Source organism: Lipotes vexillifer, unplaced genomic scaffold (genome assembly GCF_000442215.2).
Source record: "Lipotes vexillifer unplaced genomic scaffold, Lipotes_vexillifer_v1.1 scaffold153, whole genome shotgun sequence".
Taxonomy (NCBI): Eukaryota; Metazoa; Chordata; class Mammalia; order Artiodactyla; family Lipotidae; genus Lipotes; species Lipotes vexillifer.
The window spans coordinates 3,333,635-3,355,317 of NW_006774670.1; the positions used below are offsets into that span (position 1 = coordinate 3,333,635).

The following is a 21,683-nucleotide window of genomic DNA, read 5'->3' on the forward strand; positions in this document are numbered from 1 at the left end:
TCTTCCAAAGAGAACATCCTTGATACATTCAGCACCCAGGCAGCTCTGAGAGGAGAAGAGCCCTGGGTTAAAAGCAGCTCTTCATTTAAGGACCCTGTGTCCATACTCCAATATAAAATAAAAAGTTAAAAGAAAAAAAAAAGAACCCTGCGTCTCCGTCATTCTGACATTTAACATACAGCATGTTCTCCATGCAAAATGAAATCATGTCAGATTCCTCGATGTTTTCTTCTTCCTCACATGCATTTTTCAAAGTAATTATCTGCAAGACTATAGAGATGAATACTGGGGCAAACCCCAAACCACTCTCTTAGGTAAATATGCCAGAAGTAAAGGTAGTAGCTGGTAAAGTAGATATCAAAAAACACGATACCTCAAGAAATCAGTTTTACAAAGTTGTAAAACTTACACATATATTACTATTTAATTGACATTAGTTGTTCCTTCTTTATTTGATTCCATGATCCGTCTAGGGAAACTTCAATTATTCTCTAAACCCCACATGATATTTCTGCATAAACTGTTGTTAAGTAAATGAATGCTTGGATAAGATTATCAGCAAGACTCTATAAATGTTACTTTCTTGGTAGGTACTCCTATTTTATTTCCTAAAGGATCATAAAAATAAATGAGGAACAGGGCTTCCCTGGTGGCGCAGTGGTTGAGAGTCCGCCTGCCGATGCAGGGGACACGGGTTCGTGCCCCGGTCTGGGAAGATCCCACGTGCCGCGGAGCGGCTGGGCCCGTGAGCCGTGGCCGCTGAGCCCGCGCGTCCGGAGCCTGTGCTCCGCAACGGGAGAGGCCACAGCAGTGAGAGGCCCGCGTATAGCAAAATAAATAAATAAATAAATGAGGAAGAATCAACTAAAGACAATTAAATAGTAACATGAGTACCTTCCCTTAACTGTTTCTCCTCTTTAGAGGGTAGTGAAGATATGATTTTGTTATGACATTTGTATCAAAACTCAAGCAGGAAATACATGGTATATTAAGAAATCCCGACAAACAAATCCTGTTTGCATTCACACCGTTGTGTCACCTGGGCAAGTTCACATCACTTTCAGGGTACTGGGGGGAGGGAATGAGATACTGTCTGTTAGACACCTATTATGATAAGGCATAGAGTAGACTTTCAAATAACAATAGTTCTCTTGCTCTTAAATCCTGGGTCTTCTATGATGATTTTAAGACCAATATCTCACTTTTACAATTCCATAGGTGCCGCCCTCTGCCAATGCTGAGAATGAGAAGACCTGGCAGGAGATATCAGATGAGATCAAGAAGGTATTTAAGGTTGCTGTAAAACTGTTACATGAAAAGAGGAAAATGAAACACAGCCAAGCCAAGAGGTACCTGTTCTCAGGTAATTTTTATGCATCTTCAGTAAACCGAGGAATAGATAAATAATAGATATATTCGCTGCTTCCCTTTTATGGTTCCTCAAATTTAGTTGCATTTACTGCCCGATGAAATTTAATTTTTCTACATGTTTCCATCTCCTGGGGAGGCAAGTATTCTTTTTATTCAAAGATAAGCCTTTACTTAACTTGAGGAATTCTCCAAAAATGTGACTTTAAAAGAACACAGAGGAGGCTGGATATAATAGACCAGACTCTGCCACTGTTTCTCAGTTGAGCTGCTCATTCGTTCACTTAGCAAACACTTACTGAGTGCATACTATATGCCAGGCACTGGGGCTACAACAATGACAAAGCAGGCAAGGTCTCTGCTCTCCTGGAACTTAATTTTTTAGTGGGGGCAGTGGGGATAAGTGATAGGCAATTAATCAGGTAAATGAACAACATCATTTCAGAAAGGATAAGTGCTACGAATAAAACAAAACACAGTAACAGGATAATAGGGACTGATGAAGGCTGAGGGGGGTCCAGACTTAGATGGGGCAGGTGGTAAGGAAATGACTTTCGAGCCAAATGACAGAACGAATCAGAGCCGGCAATGCCATATCTAAAATAGAAAATTCCAGGCAGAGGGATTACCAGGTCCAAGGTCCCTGAGACAGGAATGTGCTTAGCAAATTCTAGGAGCAGGAAGAAGGTAAAGGTAGCCAGGCTTGGAGAAGGAGAGGTGAGGTCAGAAGGTGGGCACAGGCCACAATAAGGACCTTGTGTTTTATTCTGCTGTCAACAGAAATAATCAATAAACAATCTCTAATAGGAATAGAAAAGAATTTTATTTGAGCCTGAGGATTATAGCCCAAGAGACACAGATTTAAGAAGTACTTAAACTGTGTTCCACCTGACTACAAAATGGGGGAGGCTTATACAGGCAAAAATCACAAAGTTATAGTTAGTCACATGAGTCATTTAACAAGAATCATAATTGGAGCTGGCAAGAAGTCAGGATGCTTGTCAAATAAGGATTGGTTGGGTTCTGAAGTGGTCGCACACAAGGGGAGACCTTGAGACCTAGGCAGATGCTAGCAGATATTGTTTTAAGAACTACAATATCCTTGTATCCTTGAGTCTGATACAGCTCAGAGAATTCAAGTTCTCAGTGATACAGGAACATGTCTGAAAGCACATCCACAATGGCCACCCGGCTCCATTTTGAATGCCTGAACCACAGTTATTCAGTTTTGATTTTTAAATGGTTAAATCAGATTTTAGTGGTTAAATCAGATGTACAATGCATGTTTGACAGGCCAGAAGACAGGCTGTTGTAGTTAGCATAAACGTCAAGCCAAACCATGTGTAAGCCAGAATGACTTCGCATACCTGTGACAATTTCTTCCATCACTGGGTAAGATGGGAAGCCATCGGAGGTTGGGAAGTAAGGGAGTGGCAGGATCTAATTTAACCTTAAAATAAAAGTCTCCCCAGCTACCGAGCAGAGACTCACTTGTGGGCCTTTCTCAGCCATGGAAAAGAGGCTTTATTTTGAGGAATTGCCCAGGAAACCACATATCTGAAGAAATATGTCAGTCATAGTTTCCAGGGGACAAACACACCTGGGTAAAAGTAATCAGTTAAGTAGCATTTATTTTGAGAGTTGATAGTAAAGAATTATTGAAGAAAAAGCAACAGTAGTTGCATTTTCAGACTGGTTTTGTGAACGATGTAGCAAAACGTTTGTGAAAACCTAAGAAGCACTTGATTTCATTCTCCTTGGATATACATGTATTTCAAGCTCAGAGGAATTATATACAATTTTGACAAATTCATTCTCCTGAAGCTGTCAAAAACTTAGGTCTTATTTTAGTTCTACCTAAAAGTACTAAAATTGGCAGGAATAAGTACTATCTTTAGAATATACAGGTTAACATATATCCTTATTCCTTTGGGATCTTTTTGACCCATTTAGAAGCCCTGGTTCTTCATCTTTATCAAGGGCAGCATAAAAATATGCTGTATTAGGAAAAAAATACCAAGAGCAAAAACTTTCCTATTCCTGATGTAAGAGACACCAATTAGGGGAGTGTATCCTCTCGCTTAGAGTCAGACAGCTCAAGTGTTCAAATATTCATCGGCAAACACTTTCTCTTAATTTTCTCCACACTAAAGAACATGATCCATATGGATAGTCATATGAAGATTAATAATCTCGGGCTTCCCTGGTGGCACAGTGGTTGAGAGTCCGCCTGCCGATGCAGGGGACACGGGGTCGTGCCCTGGTCCGGGAAGATCCCCCATGCCGCGGAGCGGCTGGGCCCGTGAGCCCTGGCCGCTGAGCCTGCGCGTCCAGAGCCTGTGCTCCACAACGGGAGAGGCCACAACAGTGAGAGGCCCGCGTACCGCAAAAAAAAAAAGATTAATAATCTCGGGCTTCCCTGGTGGCACCGTGGTTGAGAGTCCGCCTGCCGATGCAGGGGACACGGGGTCGTGCCCTGGTCCGGGAAGATCCCCCATGCCGCGGAGCGGCTGGGCCCGTGAGCCCTGGCCGCTGAGCCTGCGCGTCCAGAGCCTGTGCTCCACAACGGGAGAGGCCACAACAGTGAGAGGCCCGCGTACCGCAAAAAAAAAAAAAGATTAATAATCTCATGCTACGTAGTACGAACTACTACACGAGGACTATTTTCTACCTGGGGTTACATCTTAAAGATATGCATTATCATGAAATTTTTACTTACTTTACATTCCAAACTCATTTTAAGACAATGTCTGCACAATGAAAATTGCTGAAGAAGGGCCAACTCTTTGAAATGAATAGAGTATATTTGTTTCGTGCCTGTCTCTCCAGCCTATCAATAACCATTGTTGTGGTTGGACCAACCCTTGTGCTTCTTACTATGATTGCAAGATACCCTTTGGCAATCACCATCAGGAAACTTTGAAAAAATAAAGGCTTATTACTCACAGGAGCTGGCAATTACACAGCACACCTGGGGCCACACAGCAAGGTCACAAGGGGAGAGAGAGAGAGAGAGAGAGAGAGAGGATATCGGGGTTTTGCTTTTACTGGGCTCACTCTTTATTGGTGAATTTAAAACATAAGAGCGGGAATTTAAAGCACAGGAAGAGAAAAAAACAAGTGGCCCAAAATTTCAGCGATTACTGAAATCAACCAAGATCTCTAAAACAAAGGAACCTCAGTGAGTGGAGGTGGCCTGGCTCTGTATGTGTGGTTGGTGATGAGTTTATTCAAGATAGCCATCATTGAAGTGGATGCATCAGCAATCAAAGCTCACATCAGACACTTATATTACAAACAAACAAACAAACAAAACCCCCCCAAAACGTCAGGGTTTATGCTACAATAGTACTTTAATATTTTTAAGCATACCAGATAAAACCTGGAAATGTGTACTATTTATATTTGAATGTATTTTTTCACAACACTTCCAGTTTTACCTTTTTAAATAACAGGAAAGGAAGAGAAGTAAATTAGACTCCAAAACAGTGCCCTACTGTGAATGCCACAACTGAGGGGTCTTGGGAATAGTAGAGAGCTGAATGTCTCATGAATGATAGCTGCCAGGGCTGGGAATCTCCCCCTAGTGTTACCTTCATCAGGTTCTGTGATGGTTAAACTTTAGGATATTAAGGAAAACGCAAAGGCAGAAAACAAATACGTTATTCTAGTAAGGGGGAAGCTTATAATATTCATTGACAAATAAATATCAGGAATTATTATTAATAAAAGTCTCCCAAAATGTTGAGGATGCACTTTCCTTCTAAAAATAACTCTACAGAGTTTTGTCTCACGTGACTCATTTATTCAGGTATATTTATCAACCAGACATTCTTGCATACAGCCTCTTTTTTATCCCCCTGAGCCAAGCTTGGATGGGCTCTACCAGCTTGATTTGTCTGTATCTCTTTTCATGTTGCATTTATGATCAACATGCCTGATTGGCACTCTGTTTCCATAGAGGTGATACAAAGTCAGGTTACAGTTGGTCTGTTTTCTGGGAGTCAGGGGTGACAGTACATATCTCTAATTATCATCCATTACATACAGATACTGCAGGTGGATCACCTCCTTTCTCTTCATGTTACTCGGTATACAGCACTGGCTAACCTAGTGTGCCCCTAGCATTGTACCCAGATGGCTGGAAAAGAGATGGGCCAAAGGCTGCTTTCTGCAGGAGCTCATAATGTCCAGATTTCTTACATCTTCCCCTGTCTACATTATAACAAGTTCTTAATCTTCTATAAAAAGAAGAGTAGACATATGTTATAAAAGCTCCTTTAACTGGCCTCCTGAACCAACTTGCCTGAATAAAACCCTTTATAAAACATACTGATGTGAGGGCTTCCCTGGTGGTGCAGTGATTGACAGTCCGCCTGCCGATGCAGGTGACACGGGTTCGTGCCCCAGTCTGGGAAGATCCCACATGCCGCGAAGCGGCTAGGCCCGTGAGCCATGGTTGCTGAGCCTGCGCATCCAGAGCCTGTGCTCCGCAACGGGACAGGCCACAACAGTGAGAGGCCCACGTACCGCAAAAAAAAAAAAAAAAAAAAAAACATACTGATGTGAATGGCACAGCTCATTCAACACTGGTGGCTATACACATGTCTTTTTTACTTAAGTCACAAATTTTTATCAATTGCTATCATTACTGGAAAAAAACAGTATCACAGAAGTTCTGCTAAAAGGCACCATTTTAAAATAAAATTCCCACCTTCCTTAATAGTTACTCTAGAGAGTACATCTATGTTCTAGGTTTTGCTCGATGTCGGCATTGTGGCGAGCACATTGAGATGTTCTCAGTTATGACCAGACCCACCCCTCCCCCCATGCTTCCACCAGATCCCAGCCCAGTAGTCACCCCCTTAAGAGAGCCTCCCCTGACTTCTCCAAGTGGGTTAGACCTCCAGGTGGGTTTGCTCTCATGGCACCATCTTATTCGCCTTAACGGGCCTAAAAATAATCATAATACATTTATTTGTGGGACTCTGTGATTCATGTCTGCCATCCTCCACTTGACTGTAAGCTTCATAAGGGTTTTTTTTTTTTAACATTCTCAGTTTTCTCTTACCATTGTATCCTAAGAAACTAGCAGCGTACCTGGAACATAGTAGTTGCTCGATTAAGACCAACCGGATGAAGAAAGGCAGGGAAGGAAGGGAGGGCAGCCCGTTTTAAAAGCCTGCTTGCCTTAAAATTCATTTCCATTGGTTTAATTATTTTATTTATTTTTTATTTGACTTCCCTAAAACCATGCGTAAATGATATTTTTATTACTACTGATCCAATTTTAAATGTTCTTATGGGGCCTCAAATGATTTAGAATGCTTATTTACTTTTATGTAAACATATAGGTATTGTAAGCCCTAACATGGTTTCTCTCACAAGAAATAAAGCTACATACTAAGTCATTTTTCTGTACCTGCTCTGATGGATATAATGGTATTTAACAGTGACGTGGATAATGGATAAATAAAATCAGCACATAATTATATTTTGAACCTGTTTTTATATTTTTATTTCCACGTATCTGTCTGGGGTACAATGCATCTCAAACAAAATGGTGAAACCACGTTGTAAGGAGAGACTGAGAAGGAAGAAATAGACTAGATACATCGCTTGGCCTCTTCCTCATTCTCTCCTGGCCCCAGTTGGTGCTTGCTTTCCACTCTTAGAACTCCTGAAGTCTGGGAGGGAAGCCAAGCAGGAACTTAAAAGAGTCAACCATAAGCTTGGAATGCTTTCTTTCTGTTGTTGTTTTTTTTTTTTTTTTTTGGTGGTACGCGGGCCTCTCACTGTTGTGGCCTCTCCCGTTGCGGAGCACAGGCTCCGGACGCGCAGGCTCAGCGGCCACGGCTCACGGGCCCAGCCGCTCCGCGGCATGTGGGATCTTCCCGGACCGGGGCATGAACCCGTGTCCCCTGCATCGGCAGGCGGACTCGCAACCACTGCGCCGAGGAAATTAAATCATTTTATTTAGAACCCATTGTTCTGGGCTCCAGGCTGTTTAGGAAAAGACAAATAGGAAATTAAGGAATTGAGAAATTATTCTAGAGACGACTCTGCTACACACTATAAGCAAAATAAACTACCACTAGTGACTTGAGAGTTATGCGCTCGGAGCGTGAGTGCGTTGCGTCTTTGCTCTAGACAATAAACTCCTTTTCCTATTTTCTTTCAGCTATAGAGGATGAGTTTGACTTCGCTCTAGGGAAGCAAACTCCAGCATTCCTGAAGAAATGTGTTTGCTATATTAGGAAAATTGCTAACATTGAGCGTTTCGTGAAAATCCCAGAGATGGGAAAATACATGGATATAACTGGAGCAGAACCAAGGATTATTCGGGACCCAGAAGCCCAAGAGAAGCTGATAAAACTCCGGGATGAATTTATTCCTACCATTGTTGCGTCATCTAATCTGAGAGTGTACACATCTGTTACTCATTGTGACATGAAACTAGGCTATTCCCAAGAAATAGAAAACCATTACATAGAAGGACTCGGTAAACAATTTTATGAGGACATGATTGACATAATTCAGGCCACGGTACAACAGAATTTTGACACAGAAACGGATACACTCTACGACGAAATCCTTCAGCATTCATCACTATGTAAAACGTATGCCTCCTTCTACGAGTACAAATGTGAATCTCTAAACGTCGTGCATAAATACATTCTCCCAAGCAAAACTGGGCACATCAACCCTCTTGTTATATACGGTGGACCATGCACTGGGAAGACCCTTCTGCTAGCTGAAGCAGCAAAGAAGGTAAAAGCCTATTCTTTTACATGTATATTTGTAAAAAATTTTACTTTGGGGAAAAGATCAACCGATCAAATTCACTTCCACTTTCTGTGTTTACTATGCGAATTATAATCGGTGCTTTAGGAATGGATACTTCAGTGTTGCTCTTTTGCTGGTATAACAGTTATACTGAAAGAATAAGACTCACGGGGTCCAATTCTAGAATAGCTTTGTTTTGTCTCTTACTGTTCAAAGTCATGTTATGGGGCTAGTTCTCACCTAGATAGAAACTAGGGCAGATCTCACAACTCTGCTCATCACTCTCAGCAAAGACAAGCACTCCAATCGCTTCTGGATATTAACTCCATCTCAGTTCAGCAATTACTATGTCCAGTCAAAGATGATAATTAAAACTTCAGTCTACATCTCCCTGCCTGAGCTGAGGTCGACCATACACAAGGCACCTCCACTGGGAAATAGAGACGTGGCCATCTTCTCTTTTCTTTCAGCACACAGCACTTCCTCCGCTCTGTCCCTAACCCCAGCTGCACTTCTGACCCCTGTGGGGTTGTGGTTTAGGGGATGTAGGAAAGGTAAGGTGGCCAGAACATTCTTATATGACCAGTACTGTTCTGACCTGGGTTCAGCACTCTGGTCCTGGCAGGTGTTTAACACTTCCGTTTCTTCGGAGGACTTTTCACTGTTTCCCAAAGGTCCTTTCCCTCCCCCATCCCCCACCTTGTCCTCACTGAGCATCTCTCACCTACAGTTCCCTGGGGTGACACAGGGAGCTGCATCGCTTTTCTATCTAGCTGGTCACCTCCATAGCTCCTAGGCATCCAGCAACACACATTTCTAGTATCTTTCTTCCAAGAACCTCTCCACAACTCAGCAAACCCCCTTAGACCTGGGAAAACAGAACCAACAGAAACCCTCGTCAGCTCATGCTTGCCAGTGGCCCACATACGATACATGGGAAACATTCAGGTATTGTTTTGCCCTGAGAAACTCCAGCTCCAATACGGCAGCTCTCTTATCACTCCTCCATCAGAGCAGCTAGCCAGCCTCACTCACTCAACCACCATATTCCTCAGATGTCATCAGAGACAGATGGCCATGTCTCCCAAGCCCTAGGGGACGTCCTGAAAGTGGTCCATTGCAGCCCCTTTCCCTAGGCTAGAAGTGAGGGGTGAGCATCTCTCAGCCCTTCCCTTTGGGAGTGGGGTGGTAAGAGATACAACCCACAGCATCCTCGTCTCCCACTTTTTCCTTGGCCTCTTGAATCTCTTTTTCAGGCTGGAGGTGGGTGGTCCATCAAAGGTAGCAAAACTAATTTTCAAAACTCCCTTTCAAGTCTTGCAAGATGGGCTGGAGCTTCTATCTGAATGCGGTATCTATTGTCTAAACTGGCTGACACTAGTACCAGTTTTAACCTCCTGTTACACTTGACATCGAAGTCTGATGGTTTATATTATCCTGGTGTTACTTCAGAATCTTTGTATTGTTCTTCTCATGGTCAGTCTCTTACGAACAGATCTTTCTTTAACTTTGTGAACATTCTAATGATTTATCACGTGCTACACAATTTCAGGTAGATCATCTTGAGGATAAGAACTGGAACAACTGTGTTGCACCTTATGGGGGGATTATGTTCCAAAGTAAGGTCGCAGGAGACAATCGGGTGTATCAAGCTTATTGGGTTGGCCAAAAAGTTCATTCGGGGCTTTTCTGTAACACAGAAAAACCTGAACGAACTTTCTGGCCAGCCCCAATACTTGAAAAGTCCTTAGGAAGGCCCATTTACAATCTCTCAATCTGTCAAGCCCAGCTGCTGGTTTTTCTTCTTGTGTTAGGATATGCTTTCTTTCTTTAACTGAACACCCAATGAAATGGCAGGCTTACACTTAAGGGACATGTTGCATCAAAATAAATGTGTGCGTGTGCACGTGTGTGACTGTCTGTCTTTGAACACTACTTTGTACATGCATCTTCAAACTTTAGAATTATTCCAAGGAAGCAAGATAGTAACACTACAAGGGGAACTGAAATCAAATGAGAAAACATTGGTGTATCCATTTCACCCTCACTCTGGGGCTTTTTCCTTGTGGAGCAGGGGAGGGTAAAGGTGGTTGGAGGGACAATGCGCATGTGATACGACCCTGTGTGTCTAGCATGGGAGTTACATGATGTGTGCTGATATGCCTGTATACATACGCAGTTTCCCGTGGCCAGAGTGTGGTGACAGTTAATCAGCTTTCTGAGCTCTCGCTGTTCCAGATATGTTGTCCAACCACCAGCTCCCCTGAGGAGGCTTGCCTATTTCTAGGTCCCCTGCCTGGACTCTGCCTGCTGCTCCTCCCTCCTGGGGAACATCTGCTCCCCCCACCCCCTGCCACCCCTACCAACAACAACCTGTGCTCTCGTGAGCTCATGTTCCTTGTAAGGATGCAGACAGGCATCCCGTGTTTATCTCCAGGTTACCTCCTGTGCAATCAACATCTCCTTGGACATGAGCTCATGATCAGAGGGCCATTCTTTACAGACGTCACACATCCCACAACACGTGATTGGGAGGAGGGAGGACGATGCATATAATCATCATAAGCCATCCACATAGGGACAAACAAACTGTGTTCTGTTTCTGATGTGCCACCGAACGACAGCTGTAAAATGGCAACATTACCTTCCTCCAAATTAGCTTCAAAGGTTTGGGCCAAACACCAACAATGAGTTGCTTATTTTCCTTAACAGTTCATTCCGAAACTGACATCCATGAATCTTTTCTAAACTTACTCATACGTTAACCTGAACTACCAACTGGGGAACCAAGTTTCATAAACTTACTTCTTAATGTGTTAAATAATATGTCCTTCTCTAAGAAGTATCCTTGGTGAATTCCAAGGATTACTGAAAAGTATTTTCTCCCTAAAAATATACTTTGGAGTGTCTTATACTTTGATCATATCCCTTTTTGTCTTTACCTTTCCAGACAGAAAAATATTAAACCTAGCACCCCCCTCATATACTTTATCTCTTTAACTACACAATTTAAAAAGGGAGAGTGGCAGAGAGAGAACACTAGAATGAAAGTCAGATACGGCATCTACTCCATTTTCATCTCTTGGTAATCATTTAACTCCAAGCAAGCTATTTTTGGCCTTGGTTTCCTCTTCTGTTACATGATACTGTAATCCCATGTGCCCTACAGAGAGACAATATGAGGCCTGATGACTGCCTGTTTATACAGTAAACTGTCTGTTATAAAGCACAAATTCAGCAAAACTCGTTTAACCAGCGTTATGTAGATTTTTATGGTAATGATAAAAAATAATCATAATGATGACCCTATAGCATCACAATAGAGTAAAATCTCTCTGAATCCTACAAGATTATATTCAGTATCATTTTAGTGCTGAGTATTTTTATTGCATTCTAATTAACTGGAAATGTGGTTAGCCACCTATATAGCCTTATGTGATCTCACTTAAGGAAAATATTTGACTCAGTATCATGTGTAGGTCATTACTTAATCTATTCATTAAACAAATATTCACCAAGCACCGAGCATGTGCCAACAACCATGCCAAGAAATGGAAATTCAGCGCTGAGAAACTAAGCATGCTAGATATTCAGGTTTACAGTTTGTGAAATGCTTTGTAACTTTTAGAATACAAGCTAAATTCTGCCTTGTGATTGACGAACACTGTGATCACCATTTTATTACCTTTAGTGGAGGGATCCTGAGGGTCTCACCTACAGACTTTAGTGCATGAGCTTTCGGAGAGCTCTCTGACCATCTCAGGGTTTTCCACTTCCTGGTTCTAAGGTACTTTCTGCCTGGTCAGGGTTACCAGAAGGCTGATCTCTGCAGAGGGGAAGTGTTGTTGCATGGGACCACGTGAATATATTGTCTCCATTCTAAACACCACCTTTATGTTCTAGGCTTATGGCTGGCTACACGAAGACCCAGGGCCAGGATCTGACCCAGTCATAGTCGTGAGGTTTCTAGGAACCACAGACGTGAGCACGGACCTTAGGGCTCTCCTCCTAAGTGTCTGTGAACAGCTGGCCGTGAACTACCGGTGCCTGGTTCAGAGCTACCCTAAGAAGATCCATGACCTCCGCGACTTATTTATAAACCTCTTGAATGAGTCTTCGCTGCAGAGACCGCTCGTGGTCATATTCGATGCCCTGGAGCAGCTCTCAGAGAGCCACGAGGCCAGGAAGCTCTGGTGGCTGCCGGTTCACCTTCCCCGATTCGTCCGGATTGTCCTCTCCACGCTGCCCAACAAACATGGGATCCTACAGAAACTAAGGTGCCTTATCCACGAAGAAGACAACTACATCGAGCTGATTCCCCGGGACAGGAAGATGTGCAGCCAGGTGCTCAAACACCAGCTGCTGCGAGTCAAAAGGAAGGTCACGTCGGGCCAGCAGATTTACGTGAACAATGCCTTCTCCAAGTGCACATTGCCCATGTTTGTGAACCTGACCTTTAGGGAGGTGAGGAATTGGCGATCTCACAGAGACGTCGATGAATCCTCCCTCTGCGTCACCGTGCACGAAGGCATAGAGCAGCTCTTCTGCTCCCTGGAGAGGAAGTGTGGGCAGAAACTCGTCTCCCGGGCTCTAGGTTACATCACCATGGCCAAAATGGGTTTGAGTGAAATGGAGCTGGAAGACGTGCTGGCCCTTGACAACAGCGTGATGAATGAGCTCAACGAGAGCGCCAGGCCCAGCAATCCCCTGAGGGTACCTTATCTGTACATCGCGAGGCTCAAGGAGGGGCTCAGTGGATACTTAATCGAGAGACACGTGAAGAACATCACCCTCCTGGTCTGGGCCAACAGACACCTGCAGCTCATAGCCCAGAAACTATATCTGCAGGATAACAGTGACCTGCATGAAATGCATACCATCCTGGCAGACTATTTCCTGGGGGTCTGGTCAGGGGGCAGAAGGAAAGCTTTCTGCCTTGAAGACCCCTACCTGAATGGCTGTCTTGACTTGGAGAGCAGAAGCCTGCTTGAGGAGGAAAAGCATTTCACGGAGCAGGCTTCCTTCGACAGGCAGGCCCCGGACCAGCCCTGGGTCTTTCAGTGCAACCCACTGGAGCCTGACATCTTTTTCGTCAACCATCGGAAAATGTGTGAGCTCCTGCACCACCTGACGAGGTGTGGGAAAACCGATGACCTGCTCTACGGCATCATCATGAACTTCAGCTGGCTTTACACCATGATCAAAATTGGCCAGTTTGACAAAGTGCTCTTGGACATCGAGCTGGCTTACAACTGCTCGCAGGAGAAGGAGCTGAAGTTCCTGGCGAGCACCCTCCGCAGCATCAAAACCAAGGTCATCGCGTTCCCCGGCTCCCTTTCTGCAGAGCTTCAGCAAAGACTGTTGCCCGTCGTGAGTTCCCTGCCCAAACTTAGACACCTTCTTTTAGAATGTGACAAAGATGGGCCCAAATACTGCTCCATCGTGCCATTACACTCATCCATGGATGTGACCTATAGCCCGGAGCGTCTTCCCTTGTCATCTAGTCACCTGCACGTCACCGAGATTCTGCCCACCTGTAACCCCAGTACGGTGCTCACAGCTTTAGAAAACGGTTCCATCAGCACGTGGGATGTGGAAACGCGTCAACTACTCAGGCAAATCACGACAGCCCAGTCTGTCATCCTGGGCATGAAACTCACCAGTGACGAAAAGTATCTCGTGGTGGCAACAACAAATAACACCTTGTTGGTTTACGACAATGTAAATTCTTGCCTCCTGTCTGAAGTGGAAATCAAAGGGACCAAGCATGGAAGCGGCTCCACCTACATCAATGGATTTACACTGTCTGACAAACACGCTCTGGCCTGGCTCGAAGCCAGCAAAGACGTCACTGTCATCGATCTGCTCTACGGATGGCCCCTTTACCAGTTCCACTGCTGGTACGAAGTGACCTGTGTCCAGTGCTCTCTGGACGGCGTGTATGCCTTCTGTGGACAGTACCTGAACACCACTACCATCTTCCATTTAGGGAGTGGAGAAAAATTATGTACGGTGACATCTGAATTTTCAGGTGGGTTTGTGAAGTTCCTTCTTATCTTGGACACAGCTCAGGAAATGGTAATGGTAGACAGTGAGGGAAGCCTTTCTGTTTGGAACACTGAGGACATCTCCAACCCCCAGCTGACCGATGACTTTGACTGCCGAAGAGAAGATAGTGAAGTGGTCAGCATTGAACTTTCAGAGGACCAAAGTGCAGTTCTGCTCTGTAAAGCCCTCAGCATCGAGCTCTTAGATACCGGTATGTGGAAGGTGGCTGAAAAGTTCAGAGCAAAGCACAACGAACGCTTTATATCGGCTGTGCTGTCCAAGAATGGAGACTGCATCATTGCGACCATGGAAAACACCTCGGCCGTGTTTTTCTGGAGGCGGGACACGGGACAGTGTATGGCGAGCTTACAGGAAATCTCAGGTACCATAGTCAAGTTGGTGAAATCCAGTCATCACAACATGCTGCTGTCTTTATCCACCAGTGGTGTTCTTTCTATCTGGGACATAGATATAATCACAGCTATGTCCAACATAGATAAGACTGGAAAACCCATCCAAAGTCTGGTGTTACCCGCTAGGGGGGAAATCATTTACTCCCTCGATGGCTCTGATTGTGTTCACAAGTGGAACTTTAGCAGTGGGTTCCTTGAAGCAGTATTTAAGCATGAAGGAATAGTTGAACACTGTGTGTTGACATCCTCTGGAGACGTCATGGTGACATCGGATGACAAGAGCAGCCAGTACGTCTGGCATACCAGCAGCGGTGAAAACCTCTTCCGAATTAATGGGCAGAGAATATCTCAGCTGCTGATTACACACAATGACCAGTTCGTGGTCTCTCTCTGTGAGGAAAATGCCTCCAGGGTTTGGAGACTGGCCACGGGCCACAGGGTATGCAACATCCTGACCACTCTGCAGAATGCCTTCATAACCTCTGCAAATACCTTCGTGGTGGGCATGACCAAAAGCAAGGTGCTGGCAGTCAGTCTTTGGACAGGAAGCATCACCAAGAAGGTCTGCTGCGAAGACGGCACCACCATTGTGAATTTTAAATTGATCCCCGATTGTCCGGACATCATTGTGTTTATCACGTCAGCCGAGACGGTGAATATCTGGAGTCTGACAGATGAAGTGATCTGTCGCCGTGTGCAACTTCCAAACAACTTCCTGAAAAATCTAGAGGATTTTGAAATTTCCCCCAATGGAAAGCTAGGCATTATTTCCAGGGGAGATGAAAATATCAACGTGCTGGATTTACACAGCGGTAAATTACGGGTGGTTCACGCCTCTGGGGTCATCTGGAGGCACAGGTTGTCTCGAGACGGTCGCTACCTGGTATACATTTGTTTCCGAAACGGGGAGGAAGAGGATGAAAATGGTGCGATATCCAGTTTGATTGTCATGAGACTGGCCGATGGCAAAAATATCGGTGCTTGCTCCCTTTACAAAACTCCAACTTTTCTTGCCCTCTCCCAGCGGCACCTGAACATCATTGTGGGTTTTGATGACGGCAGTATAGGGATATACACGGTGGTGGACCGCGTAGATGCTGCACTGAAAATTAAAATAGCCACTTCAAATAGCAGACAAATTTTCAATAATGCGACACAGACATCCAGGCCAAAGTGTAATAGTTACTGTTTTAAAATGTCTGTGGATTGCTTATGGAGAGAGTCCACTGAGGTCTTTGCAAGAGACAGTCCCATCACAGTGAGTGACTCCATGGAGTCCAACGAGGCGACACCCTCCAAGAAACACAACTCTTGCTATGACCGGGTGTGCTCTGCCCTGGAATCCAGGGGCCACAGCTATGCCCCTGACAACTGACAAAATCTTTCTCCTGCTCAGCAGAAATACATAATATGTAAAAGAAAAAAAAGTATCTTCTGTATCCCAGATGATAAACACTCATTCTTAAAGGACAGGAAAGATGCTGGAGTCCCAATGCTAATTATTGCCATGCTCATGAAATGTACAGAAATGTGAAATTGGTTGTGAGGTTGGTCTTCTTGACAAAGTGTATCCAGGAACGAAGTCTTAACAGAGAATTTCTACAAATCGTATTTACATGGCTATATCAACTGGAAGTTAGAGGGTAGTTTTTAAATTAGCTGGATGGGAATAAGCAGCTTAACTCATCCCATTGTCCAGATGAGAGAGGCTAGAGCTACACAGAGACCATCTGGACTGACGTTAGTTCCACAGCAACTGGTTGAAATTGTAAACACAAATTGCCGTTGGACTTCAAGTGATTGTGTGGATAGCTAAACACAGCCTTAATCTCTCCTTACATTTTATGATCCTGACAACTGTGTCAATCCAGTCTGCAGATGGACGGTCTAAAGGTGCAAAATAATGTAACAAAAATGCCCAGATGTACTCCCAGTTTCCCAGGAGAAAGGATGTGAAGTGTGAGGCCACAGACTGACTGGGGCAAGAGCTACCCACAGCTATCATAGGGCTACTGAACACACAGAGTCGGTCTTCATTAAAATACAGTTGTGACAACTGCATGCAAGGGTTTCTGTATAATGGAACACATGATTTTTAAACTATTTTCTGGGCTGCAAAAGAACACATTTACTAAGAAACCACAATCTTTTCATGTCGTTTTGAAATGTCTATTTGTGCTGGGTGTAAAAAAGAGCTACAGAAAGGGCATTACAAATTTGGTCAAAACACCTGTTCATTTCTATCATTGTACTAACAAAAGGCTGTGCTATGGAAGTCAGTTGTACCGAAGCATAAATTATTTCCTAAATCCCTGCAGTAAATCTTAATAGAAGGAAAGCTTTCTCGACATGCCATCTATGGAATACTGATGACATCTGCCTTACTCTCATTCCTCCTCTTTGCTGTGTAAAACGCAGATAGCTGACCAAATACTCTGGGACAAACTGAATATCCCTGTCTTTGTGCTAAAATATTCTGTAAATCTTAAGGGTGTCCAAAGGCTCTTTACTGTCCCTGTTTGTACTCACTTTCTTACTTCTACACATTGTATGTATCCTTCTTTATCTGTCACCCTTTCTGCCTGAGGACTCTCTAGAGCCTTTTATAGTCTTATCCGTTTCAAAGCAGAAGCTGTGAAATTGGTATTCGATGTTTTTAAAAACTACTCCTCCTATTTAAAAGAAAATATTACATCTCAAAAGGGGAAAGTGATTTTCTTCCTTCCCTATCCTCCTCATGGCATGTCCTTGGATGCCTTTCCAAAGGGCGTCAGTAGTGGTGGTTTGGTTTGGTTTGAAAGGGACAGTGGTGACTTGAGAAGGCAGAATGATGAACAAGGAACTGACTTGCTTTCAGTCCAGCTCTGCCATGAACTCATCCAGTATTCGTAGACAGATCTTTTAACCGCCCAAATGTATTGTTTTTGTAAACTGCAGAATAAGGGTAGTGATACCTCCTGCTATTGCTCTCATAGGGATGTGAGGGAGAAATGTGAGAAAAAAGAGTGACATCTTAATTGTTAATGCTAATGCAAGAAACAAAGTGATTTAACCCACTGCGAATCCAAGCCAACTGTATGTCAATTTGGAAAGTGGCTTGACAGGTAAGCATACAGAGATGTGATTCCAATATAAACACCCACTCCCTAGTGAAAGACTTTTTTTCAGTATATTCCTCCTGGTCTAGCTACCAGCCAGGGAGGTGGTAGCCCAGAGAAGGCTCAGCCCACGTACAGACCACGTGGAGTTGACTGTTTGAGTCAATGCTTTTTTTTTAGCTCTTCGGAGGCAACACATTCTTATTCCTGTCATTATCAGTTGGACCTCCATGCTACACATTTCGAAGAAATAAATGTCTAGATGGATTAAATGTAGTGTGTGAATGTTCTATGTAACAGCCAACAGAGTTTAACAAGTGACTTGAATGATTTTTCCTAACTTGTTTGCAACTGATAGCTCATATTGAATGTTTTTATGTAAACTTTGTATTGTTGGGAAGAACTACCCAATCAGAGATCTATATTTTCATAAATGTTACATTTAGTTAAATTTTATTACAGAGTTGTTACACTAGAAAATTATTGCAGTCTTCAAAAAATGTACAGTCTTGTGTATGTATTGTTTGTATGAATAAAAGATAAACTACTTAGATTTGTGGAGTGTTTGTTTTTCTCCCCCAACTTTGGCAGATGTAGTTAGAGGTCTTCAGTAATAATAGCAATAATAATAATAACTGTTCATGCTTACTGAGCGCTTACTGTACACGAGCTTTGCATGTGCTAAGCCATGTAATCTTCACAACAGCCATGTGAGGTAGGTACTGTTGATATTCCAAACGTACAGATGAAGAAACAGAGATCCAGAGGGAATCGCTGAACAGGATTTCAATACACCATCAATTTTTTTTTTTGTTAACTTCTCAAAGCACATAAAAATAAAGCATTCAGTATCCAGCAGGAACTTACTGCTAATGACCTAGAAGATATTTTCTAATTTGAAGATTAGAGGCCAGGCTAGGCTCTGAAGATCACTGGAGGTCTTTGCAAACTCCCAGGATTTTCAGGTATAACCGTAACTGCAATAGTTGCAGTATTCATCCAACAAATATTTACTTCGGCATACATTTTGCCAGGAATACAAAGATTAATAAATAGTTTATACCTTCTAGGACTTCAGTCTTAATAGGAAAACAGGAAACAAGTTCTATGTGTAGTACATGAAGTTTGGTTCTCAGAGAAGATGTAAAGGAGTGCATCATTATTATTTGCATAAAAGCATTTCATATACATGGAGTTTGTTGTTTAATTAAATATCTTCCTTCCTAGGGTTAAGAACACAACAAACACTGTGCTTGCTATGTCTAAGTCATTATGCTATGCCTAGGGTGATTTAAAAATTAGTCACGCACAACCCCTGCCCTCCAGGATCCTATAATCTAAGGGAGGCACAACTGAATTGGATGTAAGACAGACTGTGATTTTAAAAAAAGTTGTTAGCCAAAACAAAAAAAAGTGAAAAGTGAAAAGTGAAAGCCAGGTCCTGAGGATACACTGCAGAGGAGCAATTAACTCTAACTGGGAATCAAAAAGGATGGCAAGAGGAGGTGACAGAGAGCAGTGGCTTGAAGGGTAAGTAGGACTTAGCTGTCAGAATGTCAGAAAGACATTTCAGGTGGAGCAAAAACAGGGAGCGTCCAAGTATACTTAGATGACTTCAAATGCTATGTGGGGATTTTAAACTTTATTCGGTAGCCAATAGGGAATCGTGAAAAAGTTTTTGAGAAGGGGGATGGCCTAGTTGAAATGGTACTGTAAAATGACTGGGGCAGTAATATGTCAGATGGATTAGAGGTGAAAGAGACCATAAGCTGGGAGACCAGTAAAGAGACTATTGCAAAGACCTGAGATAGAAAGTATAAGAACTTGACCTTAGGGCAGTGGCAGTGAAATTGCTAAGAAGAGTGACTCCAGGACGTCGCTGATAGAGGTAGGTGATGAAAGAGAAGGAAAACTCTAATTCCAGTTCCAAATGAAATTGAGTGGAGAGTAGAGTTACAAATGTAAAAGGAATAGGTTAGGAGATGAAAATGAGGGAAATAATAAAGTTGGACCCAGAGAGTTTAAAGGTTAAGACATCCACACAGGCAACTGGTAATACGCGATCCATTCAATGAAGAAACCTGAGCTAAAGATAAAGAATTCAACCAGTCTTTCTCAAAAGTCTAAAATGCCTAATATGGCACTCGTTTGGTTGTAATGTAAGGCAATACCATAACCTTTTTAAAGTTTGTCTCTTCTTTTCTTTAGAACTATATTGACAAATTTAGAACTATACTGACATCCACTCGAACAAATTAGCTTTCTTAGCTTCCATAACTTATCAGCGGAGAACAATTTATATGCCAATGAAAATATAAACACACCTAAAAAACTAAGTGAATCGTGGTGTTTCATTCCCACACGCATGAAGAAACCATAGGTTTTTCTTCCTTTTCTTTTTTGTTTTGCGGTACGCAGGCCTCTCACTGGTTTGGCCTCTCCCGTTGCGGAGCACAGGCTCTGGACATGCAGGCTCAGTGGCCATGGCTCAAGGGCCCAGCCGCTCCGCGGCATGTGGGATCTTCCCGGGCCAGGGCACGAAGCCGCGTCCCCTGCATCGGCAGGCGGACTCTCAACCACTGCGCCACCAGGGAAGCCCTTCCTTATTTTTTATATGAGGGTCCCCTCTGAGCTCCATTTGGCATTCCATGTGAGCTGCATGAAATACAGATTACACTTTGTACAGACACATCAAAGGGTTCAGTTTCAGTGTATCAACATGACAAATTATGTAAAACTGGTAATTTGAGGTTACCAATAACACCACCACCTGTGGCTTTATAGAATCCCAGCCTTTAGTAGATGAGGGTAACTTAGCCAGCTGCATGAGCAGACTCAGGGTGGTGGTGCATCATTTGTGAAAACACAGATTACTGGGGCTTCCCTGGTGGCGCAGTGGTTGAGAGTCCGCCAGCCGATGCAGGGGGCACGGGTTTGTGCCCCGGTCCAGGAAGATCCTACATGCCGCGGAGCGGCTGGGCCCGTGAGCCATGGCCACTGAGCCTGCGCGTCCGGAGCCTGTGCTCCACAACGGGAGAGGCCACAACGGTGAGAGGCCCGCGTACTGGAAAAAAAAAAAAAAAAACCACACACACACACAGATTACTTCACCCTCCTTGATTCCACTATCTTTGAATCCATATGTCTGGGGTGGAATCCAAGAATCTGCATTTTTACTAAATTCTCCCAGATGATGCTCATTCTACCAGTCTGGGAAACACACTTTAAAACCCAAGATAAATACCAACTGGTCAAAATAACCAACTGATAAACTTACCAGTGGACATTTCTAAAGCATGGGCTAGAAGTTGGACAAGAGGGTCCTTTATTGTGACAAAGAGTTTTATCAGAAAGTGATGTAAAACAGCACACAACGTCCCCTGTAAATCTATCGTTTTAAAGCATGCAGCTACTACACAAACGGAAAGATTCAAAAAACGAGTTTTCCCCCATAAAGCGTGACTAATGTTGTCGTGTAAATAGCGCTGGAATCACTAGAGTGGACACATTAAGAACTAAGGGCAGTGTGTCCATCTTTAAACAGTGTTCTGCCCTGTTGCTTCTCCAGCATCCTGTTTTATCCTGACTCTCCCTGAATGAATGAAGGGGAAAGAGAGAAGAGGGCAAGCCAGGTGGCGCCGTAGCTTAACACATTTTCCTGCCAAGCCCAACACTGACGCACTTTGGAGCACAGGTTAAAACAATCTCCAACCCTTAAGTACTATTTTAGAGTAAAGCAACCCACCTTAAGTGCATGGATTGACACAAGCACGGGCATGGAGCTCAGGAGGGTAGACGGGGTGTGGCAGCTGAGGTTCCATCACCCCAGGAACAGAGAGGGCAGGTGAGGGGCGGGGGAGCATGACTTAGTTGAACTCCCACCGCGGTCTTGAGGGTGCAGGCGAGGCTGTGCAACTTCCCCGGGAATTCTCATTCTAGTAGCGTCTGCACTCTTTTCCCGACCATCTCT

The 21,683-nt window shown here is 43.7% G+C and overlaps 1 protein-coding gene across 1 annotated transcript in view; it reads left to right on the forward strand.

Annotated features, from left to right (window-relative positions):
• Window positions 1-18,266, forward strand: part of NWD2 (NACHT and WD repeat domain containing 2) — a 202,674-nt gene extending 184,408 nt beyond the window's left edge. Inside the window, exons 5-7 of the mRNA XM_007449400.1 lie at window positions 1,219-1,363; window positions 7,550-8,139; window positions 12,058-18,266. Coding sequence (XP_007449462.1) covers window positions 1,219-1,363; window positions 7,550-8,139; window positions 12,058-15,990 — 4,668 coding nt within the window. The 3' untranslated portion in view covers window positions 15,991-18,266. The remainder of the gene's footprint in view (window positions 1-1,218; window positions 1,364-7,549; window positions 8,140-12,057) is intronic.
• Window positions 18,267-21,683: the final 3,417 nt, after the last annotated feature.